The sequence below is a fragment of the Arachis ipaensis genome, chromosome B3 (assembly GCF_059453495.1).
Source record: "Arachis ipaensis isolate K30076 ecotype BB chromosome B3, ASM5945349v1, whole genome shotgun sequence".
NCBI lineage: Eukaryota > Viridiplantae > Streptophyta > Magnoliopsida > Fabales > Fabaceae > Arachis > Arachis ipaensis.
The window spans coordinates 4,909,658-4,919,171 of NC_142438.1; the positions used below are offsets into that span (position 1 = coordinate 4,909,658).

Genomic DNA, 9,514 nt, shown 5'->3' on the forward strand with positions numbered 1-9,514 from the left:
ATTTCTCCTGAGCCACCCAACCAGCACCCTGAGAGCATCAAACTGCTGATATCTCACTGCAACGTGAAGAGCATTCTCATCAAACTAAGAGGTCACGGTCTCCTATTTCACTTACAAGATGAAGAGGGGTGCTGCCCTCCCTTCCTTTCACTGTTCATGTCTACAAGGCGACGAGCCAGTTTGCTATGCCCATTTTTTATAGCAAGGTGGATGGGGCTGAACCCTTGCTGGTTGAGCTTCAAAGCAAATGAGGGCAAAGTAGAGATACTTGAGCTCCAGCTCAGGATTCGTCCTGAGATCCACGGATGCAGCAATATGCAAAGGTGTGCTAACAGATGGTTTCGAATCAGCATCATTCAAGATATCTTGATCCCCCTGAATTAGAGCGTAGAGAGCAGCTTCATCCAACGGGCTTACATTATTTGCCATGCTTTTTGTATGCTAACAAGCTTTTTTGCTAGTAATCAAACTTAAAAAGGTGATGCTGCACCAAATGATCTTGATGATACTACTATATTTAATAGAGTACACGCACATCATATACCCAAACTTAAACCATATATAAATAAATTCCTGATCTGGATCACAAAAATACATCACGAAATTAAAGTTGAGGCACTCAAATTAAAATTTAAAACTGTTCACATGCAAGTTCTTCAGTGGAAATTACTGAGAATTAAAGTACATGACTAAAATGGATGACCAAGAAATCAACCAACACAATGATCAGTAGTAAAGTGCTCTGCCATCCAGTGGGAAATGCACTTATATATGAATAGACACGCGGTAGAAGAAAAATTAGTCAGTATGGTATGTGAATCCGTGGTCAAATTTGTACTGATCATTAAACCCACGTTGATATTGCTCAAGAAAGGGGGTGTATGCGTGTTTGGTTTGGAAAAATAGGGGGTTCGCAGATCTACGATAAATATTGCATCCCATCTAAAATTGTGGATACAATCTGATTTCGGAGACTGATCGAATCTAGGATCCGATCCACACCCTTTAAGGATCGGATCGCAGGGAAAAAATCTTCTAAAGTGACAATGTTAGTAATGTGGTAAAGTGATATTTTAATCCTCTTTAAATTTGTAACATTTATTATCTGTGCGCCCCATTATCTTAATCCAATGGTGATTAACAGCGTACTTTTTCCTCTAAAGTGACAATACAATTTTAGAGGAGTCAGATCCGGATCGCAGATATCTGCTCTACATTCGTGTATCCGATCCGCGGTGCAGATCTGCACAATAATAATTAAAAAATAAATAAATATATATTTGGTATTATATTTACTTGTTTGTATGTTTTAGTTAGTAGTTATTATTCATATATTGTATTATTTTATTTTTGTTATTTAAGAAAAGTTTGATTAAAAATATTTTAGGAATAAATAGATTTAAAAGAGTGAAAAAATATTTTTATTGAATTTTTTATATAGAAATATGATTAAAAAGAAAAGGTTCAATTATGCGGATATACCCAATATCCAATCAGACAAAGAAAAAATGCAGATATTATATCCGATCCGATGAAGACTGTGCGGATCGAATCGAATCGTACACCCCTATGGAAAAATGTCTATCTGTTACTAAAGTGTGTGGACAAATTGTTTATTACTGAACTTTAGAAGATGTGAATCATCAAGCATTACCCCTAATTCAAGGACTAAAAGCCACACTTGAGATAAAAAAATGGAGACGAAGAGGTAGTATATATCTTTATCATGTATTATTGCATTACAACAGCATGAAAATAAAGCCTGAATTGAAACAAAACAACCAATAAACATGCAAACTTTCTAGCAAGGATAGGCACACACGATCAAATTAAACTATAAACTTGTGTAGTTCTAACTTTAAGTCTGCATAGAATCTTTTCGCCTTCAAAGTCAACGAAGATGCTGAAGGTAAGTTCATCATCATTTCAATGGCTACCAAGCAATAAATAACAACATAAACAACCATCATAACGGTAGCTATATGTCTACCTCTAGTTGTTGGCGATATCAGCTGCATAGAATAAAGATAGCTGAAGGCAAAGGAAAAAATTGGCCCAAGCAACAGAAACCCAACGGAACTGCTGAGTATTAGTGTAAGAATGGTAAGTGTTGTGACCAAAAGCACGAGCGTGTTAATGGCTAATATGGCAACAAAACCACTGGCTGATAGGACAGATTTTCCGGCCGGAGGACTAAGTACAGTTTGGTAGATTCCGGTTAGAAGCAGAGCTGCAACTACCAAGTAAGATTCGCGCTGTATATCTGAGATATTGTGTCTAGTGCGTTTTACACGGATAATTATTCTTCGGTGAAGTGTGATGTTTAGTTTGAGTTGAGTTGCAAGGGTGGGATCATCTTTAACCGATGAACCGCGTTTTGCTCCAACCTTCTCTAATTCTCTCTCCATCTCTGTGCTACAAGCTCTGTCTAAAGCTGTTCTGTTTTCTGAGTTCTTGCTGTTTAAATTCATGCTTTTACACTTTATCAACAAATTCAGAGCCTATGAAACATTACAGGAGCACACAAATGAATTTACACCAAATTTGTAATTCTATCAAGGATAATCCGAGTTTTATTAAATTTTAAGATAGATACTTGTTAAAGTCAACGATATTAATTTTTTTTGTAATTATAATATTAGATGCCTCAATTACCCTAGTTAAAAAATTGTTGTTTAAATGTAAAATTTTTTATCTAATACATGAAATTCTTAACAAAACTTTTTATACTTAAATTTACTATAACTTTCAATTTCATAAGTCATAAAAGTAAATATCATCATGCAAAATGAATAAAAAATCATCAATAATATTTACTATATAGAAATATTATTTGGTTGTACATAAAAAAAAATAATTATTCTTTGCTAATAATTTAGATGATAATAATATTTTGAAAGAAAAATGCCTAATATATAAAGATGAGTATAGATGTATGTGCTCGTATCAGCATCTTAGTTTTTGATTTGTCGGATTGAGAAATATTGCGAGAAATTTAAAAAACAAAATGAGTATAGATGTACAGAAAGTGTACTTGTATGTCATGATTGAGAGCTGAAAGATGTAAGATGGTGTTGCCTCCCTCGTCTTTCCAGTTCAAGATAGAGCGTTCCAAGGTTGCAGCACCTCTGCGAGTATTTGTCCTGAGCCAACCAATGAGCACTTGCAGAGCCTCCAACTGTTGATGTTTGAGCGCAACATGAAGCGCAGTCTCCCTTCTCACAGTCACATCCTCAATTGAGTCAGGACAAACCTCGAGAAAATAGGCCAAAACTTGAGCTTCTCCCTTTTGACTTACAATTGTATGAAGAGGAGTAATGCCTTCTCTTCCTTTGACTCGGACGAGGTCCTTGTCGATGTCCACGAGGCGACGAACCAGTTCGCCATGGCCTTTTTGAATGGCAAGGTGGATGGGGCTGAGGCCATGCGTGTCTAGCTTCAAAGCAAATGAAGGTTTCAATCTCATAATCTCAGTAGCAAAGTGGATGTGGCCAGCAGATGCAGCTGTATGCAGAGGAGTCTCAACAAAGGGTATGGCTTCCACGTCTTCTAGAATATATGGATTTGCTTCAATTAGCGCGTAGAGACGGTTTATGTCTCCGGATTTAGCAGCTTCTTCTAACGGACTAATAACATTCGCCATCTTTAATAATTTGTTTGTTGTTTGAGCTTCTTTACTTTGTTCTTAATGAAGACTCCAATACCACAAGTTAATTCAATTATATCATACGATTATCCACTTTTAGACTCCATTAGATTCGCCAACAGAATAAACGAAATCCAGAGTATGATGTATGAAACTCATTTTAGAATGAGTAAATTATTAAGAATCACTAGCAATATTGAGTTCAGGGCTTTGAAAGTGTCAAATCTTCATAAATAATGAAGGAAAAAGCCTTATATGAAGATTGAATAATGATATAAATCTACACATCTACAAAATTAAAACTAAATATATAGTACCTAGCTAATTGCAATTGATGTGTGTATTTGCAATTGATGATGTAACTCAGCGTAGCGATAGCCCATAGGCCGCACAAACAAACAACAGTGAAGTAAGCATACATGTGACAAAGGACGTGGTACAAATATTGTTTATCAAGTGGAAAATATTCCAAGCAAGTTTTTTTTTTTTGAAACAAAAGAAGCTCAACACAGTAAAGTGGAGCACATGATTCTAACAATAAGTGCTACATAGAATTACATAAATTCTGTCAACTGCCGAAAGGATCACTATCGGTCCATTCTTTGTAACTCAAAAACGTCCTTATTACAATCTCAACACCTGCTTCCTTATGATTGAAGATTCTAGCATTACGTTCCACCCAAATATTCCAGATCATTGTGAAAAACCCAATCAGCCACATTTTCTGTTCTTGTTTTTGCTTATGCCTACCAGTCCAACTCTCAAACAGTTTCCTAATGGTACCAGAAATAGTCCACGCCTCACCAAAACTCCTCAACCAACTGCACCACACCTGCCATGTTATTGGATTCATTCTGTCTTTTCTCTAGAGCTAATTCCTGTTTATAATTATAAAATAGATGTTCTTTAATTACAGCAGTAGTTTTATTTCACTCTTGTTACATGTTCATAGTTCTGGCACGTGATGTGATGTTCTTGGGGCATAAGTATATGAAGATTTGGTGAAAAATGTTTTTGGCGCATAGTATTATTGATTAGATTTTCAACGGGTTCAAGTTATTCAAAAGCTCCAGCTTAATTGAGTTTATCTTGGTTTAATTCCATGACATCACGGGTTTGATGTGTTTTTAAAATTTTGTGGATTGTGTTAGATCAAAACCAGATCAAATGAAACCATCTAACTTAACTACGAACGGGTTTCAGAACAACCACAACTTCAAATGTAAAAAGGACATTGCTTTCAGGGTCAACGTTTGCAAACTGCAGTGGAAGACAGGAAAAGTGAATTTCAATCTTAATTAATTGATAACTACGTAGGCCAAATCAGAATTTCGTACCAACTTGAAGCGCTAGAAGGTTACAGGTTAGATCAACAAGAATGATATTTCGAATGCTGTTGGGATTTTTTTAGCAATGTCAACAATAGTCTAGAGATGTGGACACGCTGCCTCAAAGGGGAATTATCTTAGGTGTAGGCATTGACCACAACATTCACTCATTCAGAATTCAGATAACTCAAAATGTGCAAAATATATTTAAAAAGCACCCTAAAAAGATTTAAATTTAAATTTTTAAAACATTTATTACACAAAAAAAATCTAAAAAATATCAAAACTTTTCAAATAGATAACCTAACAAAGTAACAATCAGTGAATCACCGCATAGCAAAACCCAAAAAGTGAAGGAGTTCATGAAAGCCATGACGACAATCTAAACAGCAAACCATTTTAATGCATACTCGAAATTTTGTTCGAAACTCCCAAATCATACTAATTTAAGAAAAATATTTGTCAATTAATTTTTGTACGCCAAATGAACTTTTAAACATGCTAATACATATTTGGCTTGGATAGTAGTCCAATATTCAGTACAGATCCCATGTAAAGCAAAAGCAACAAAATCAACAAAAGGGCATAACAAATGTTGGTACCATTTATGTAAGAGTACCCATTCAATTGGGATTAACAGGGTATTCCCATAGAATTTGAAGGGACAAATCAAATAATCTAAATACAAGGGAATAAGCATTATTTCCCCTTTCCCAATTCATGCTCTGTCCCCATGGCTACTGCTGGTGCCAGAAATAAATGTAATATTCCACCACCAGCAGCTACAACAATATTTATCTTTATCAGTGTTGAACATCAAAATTGTACCCATCAATGACCATTTCAGAAGAACAATTTCCATTGATTTGAACTAAACGGCTTAACCAGTTCACAATCCCAGAGAGAGGGAAACTAGAGCTCCATCTAATTTTTATAGTTTCATGCTATTTACAGTATGAATAAAAGATACTCAACTAACTAAAACAAAATGTATGTTTTGTTCTCTTAAAAGCAAAATCTGAACTCAAATAAATCAATCTTCAAATCTCCATGTTCGCCTCCGCGAGTTCCTATTGAACACCGATCTCAGCGAAACTCGTTCCGGACCAAAAAATCTAGACCTGCTAGAACCCAATCTTCCAAAAATTGACATGAAATTTCGAAAAACCCTACCAATTCCATGACTTTCCCTAACCCTATTGCTCCTCACAGAACGCGCAATCCTCCTCGGAGCTCCGTTAGGGTTCAGTGCTCCGTCCATCTCCGTGTACACGACGGGAAGGTGGTTTTCACCTGCTCTCCGGCCACCAGAAAATCTACCGACGGCGAATCCCCCTCCCGGCAGCCTCCAAATCGTTAATCCAATCGATTCCTCGTCGATTGAACCCGACATCAACGAATTCTGATCCGAAGGAAGCTCGTGTCGACACACAGGGCACGAATTCCGAATCGAAAGCCACGGAACGATGCAATCGGTGTGGTATATGTGCTTACATGGAAGCTCACGCGCCTCCGCCCGTAGCTCAAATGCTTCCTTACACACGGCGCAGTGCGCTTCGGCACGCACGTGCGCCTCCGCGATCTCCACCGCCGGCATCGACTCTATCGCCGCCTTAGAAGCGGGTGGATTCTCCAGCCGCCCAAACGCGTTCGTCTCGATCTGCGAGAACTGCTCCAAAAGCCGGTCAAATCCCGAACCTAACAGAAACTCCGCAATAGCTGGCGGCAGAGGCCGTAAACCGCTTCCGTCGCCGTCGTCGTAGTATAGCTCGAAGGCAGCACCACCTTCACGATCGGCGTCATCACTGGGGCCACGGAGAACAATCACAGGATTGAAAGGGGAGCGGTTTCCCGCGGCACTGCGGCGGCGACGGCGGAAACCTTGGTGGCTGGAATCGGAGACGTCGGAGAAGGGGCTGAAAAAGTGGTCCGGAGACGGGTCGGGTCGGATCTGTTCGACAAAACCGCTATTGCAGTTAGGGCAGAGGATGTTGGTTTCACTTTCGTCCATGATGTGAACGAAGCTTGAGCAGCTGTAACACCAAAACGACGCCGTTCCAGGTTGCGTTTCGAAGTTCATTTGCGAATTTTTCAGATCCGAAGGGGTTAGAGTCAGAGATAGAGAGTGTGTGGTAAGGCCTTAGAGAAGGGAGCGTGAATTTAAAGGATTAGAAGAAAGATAGAGAGAGAGAGGAGCGGTGTGAATGAATGAATGTGTTAGCGTGTTAAACCCACGCGTTTAAGTTGTCCATTGCAGGTTAATACAAAAAGCAATTAGAGCGTTGGCCTGTTTGTGGAAGAAGGTGCATAGTAATTTCTATAATTAATTTTTAAACGGCGGATTAACTAGAATTAGAATTGATTGATGTGACGTGACGAATGCATGAGGCAACAAGGTGGTGAAGACTGAAGAAGAAAGTGTTGACCGTAGACTGCACTGCACGGCAAGAGACGCCAATTTTGATTTTGAACAATTCATGGAAACTTCTTTTATTTTTATCTTTAAGCCCTGGAAGTAGAAGCAGAATAAGATACAAGTTTCGTGTTATTTTTGCTACTGAGTTCTCAATTTATTTTAGGAAAAAAGAAAATGGACTCTAGAGGATTTAATTTGCACAAATCAAAAGTATTAGAATATTGAGCTACACATCTTTTAAAGATTAAAATATATAGGGCACATGGAACAAATTAAAATATAGTTGGCAAGGTATTGGTATTGCTGTATAAGATTCCTTAAACAAGGGAAAAGGGTAACTCAATGGAGATAGCATTACCAATTACCATGATTATGGTATGCTTGTAACTCCATTTTGTGGCAGAGACTCTTGATGTGAACATGGCATGTTTGGCTTACCTACACATTCAAAACTTTAGTTTCATGATTCTACTCTTGACCTATCTAGGCCCCACTTCCATCCCAATCTTTCTATGGTCCCACTTTTACGCTCCTCTTCTCTTTTCTCAAATTTTTTATCTATTAATTAAATTAATCTTAAATTTTTCACTTTATTTAATAGATACCCTAAACCTGTCCAATAAATCCATCTTTACTCAATTTTCCATTCAAGTTCCATAATTTTTACATTTTTGTAAGAGATTTTATTTGAATTTGTGATGGATTTTAAACACACACAAAAGCTATGGTTATATTTTAAATTTATTATATACTTTTTAAATCCCACAAATTTGAAATGAAATTTCAGAATATATTAAAAATTCTCACAAATGAGTTCAATTTTTACAAAATATAATTTTTTTAAAAATATCCATAGCGGAATCGAATGAAAATTTAAATGAAAGGCAAAACTTACAACAACAAAAAAAATCAATATAAGAAATTTAAGATGAAATTTAAGTTTAGCATTTATTTTATTATTTCTTTATGCACTTCACCCTTCACTTTAATTGCATTATTCCAACTTCATTTCAATCATCCTTGGCCATTTTTCTTGAGTAAGATTAAGATTTCACTATCCAAATATTTCATTCTTGTCAACATACTTTACTCGTAATTCTTTTTCATTGACTTGAGCTTTAAAGTATGCTTGGCCGGAATTGCTCTTAAAGGGGTCAAGAACCCTCCCTTACTTTAATTAAGATTCATCAACTTTTTCAAGCTTCATGTATTAATAATACATGATTAGTCATTTTAGCCTATGCATATAAAGTCTATTAATTAAGTAATTGAGTCTCTATGTCCCAAAATAATACAATAGAATTGAAGAAACGTTTTCCGTTTAACACTTGATTAGTCATTTTAGGTGTTTATTATGTCAAAATTAAACAACCTCCCAATACATTATTATTTTTTTATAAATATTATGACACTTATTTCTTTAAGTAACAACTTCAGTTTAAATAAAAGTTGAAAGCTCAAATATTAGTGGTGCATTACAAAATGGGAGCCACGGAGGAGGTAAAGACGCTGAAAACGTCTTTTTGTAAAATTATTTTTTAATAATTAAAATTTAATACATATAATCGATTAAATCGTGTTATTTTTGTTAAAATTAGGCTAGATAAATTGATCTGACAAAAAAAATGGTGAATCAAATCTTGAACTGGTCTAAATTAATATTATTTTTTATAAAAAATGACTACAATACCCTATTATAGAAAATGACTAAAATATTTCTATTATATATATTAATTTTGAGAATCCTAAATTTTAGTCCTTTATTTTTCTATCATATGATTAGGATTTAGAATTTTTAAAATATATATATATAATAAGAGTATTTTAATCATTCTCTATAATAAGGATATTGTAGTCATTTTTTATAAAAAAAATAATATTAATTTAGACCAGTTCAAAATTTAATTCACCATTTTTTCGGTTAAATCAAATTGTCTAGTCTAATTTTGACAAAATAACATGATTCAATCGATTATATATGTTAAATTTTAATTACTGAAAAATATCTTTAAAAAAAGACGTTTTATGCGTCTTTATCTGAGTAATTCCCTTATAAAATATACATTTACTTTTTTTTTTCTAATTATAACACTTAATAATTTAGTCTAATTTATTCCCAAAAAT

The 9,514-nt window shown here is 35.5% G+C and overlaps 2 protein-coding genes across 2 annotated transcripts; both read right to left on the reverse strand.

Annotated features, from left to right (window-relative positions):
- Nucleotides 1-1,768: 1,768 nt before the first annotated feature.
- LOC107629081 (ankyrin repeat-containing protein BDA1-like) lies at nucleotides 1,769-3,649 on the reverse strand. The gene is made up of 2 exons (XM_016331775.3): nucleotides 3,035-3,649; nucleotides 1,769-2,501 (listed from the first exon to the last, which is right to left on the reverse strand). Exons 1-2 carry the CDS (start codon nucleotides 3,641-3,643, stop codon nucleotides 1,830-1,832), a joined length of 1,281 nt encoding a protein of 426 aa, XP_016187261.1. The 5' UTR covers nucleotides 3,644-3,649; the 3' UTR covers nucleotides 1,769-1,829.
- Nucleotides 3,650-5,560: 1,911 nt separating this feature from the next.
- On the reverse strand, nucleotides 5,561-7,268 carry LOC107629080 (E3 ubiquitin-protein ligase RDUF2). Its single transcript, XM_016331774.3, has one exon. It carries the CDS (start codon nucleotides 7,052-7,054, stop codon nucleotides 6,008-6,010), a length of 1,047 nt encoding a protein of 348 aa, XP_016187260.1. The 5' UTR covers nucleotides 7,055-7,268; the 3' UTR covers nucleotides 5,561-6,007.
- Nucleotides 7,269-9,514: the final 2,246 nt, after the last annotated feature.

Coding starts and splice junctions, on each gene's coding strand:
- LOC107629080 (XM_016331774.3), bottom strand. CDS start 7,054: ATGAACTTCGAAACGCAACCTGGAACGGCGTCGTTTTGGTGTTACAGC.
- LOC107629081 (XM_016331775.3), bottom strand. CDS start 3,643: ATGGCGAATGTTATTAGTCCGTTAGAAGAAGCTGCTAAATCCGGAGAC. Junction 2,502..3,034: donor CTCTCAATCATGACATACAA/GTACACTTTCTG, acceptor AATGTTTCATAG/GCTCTGAATTTGTTGATAAA.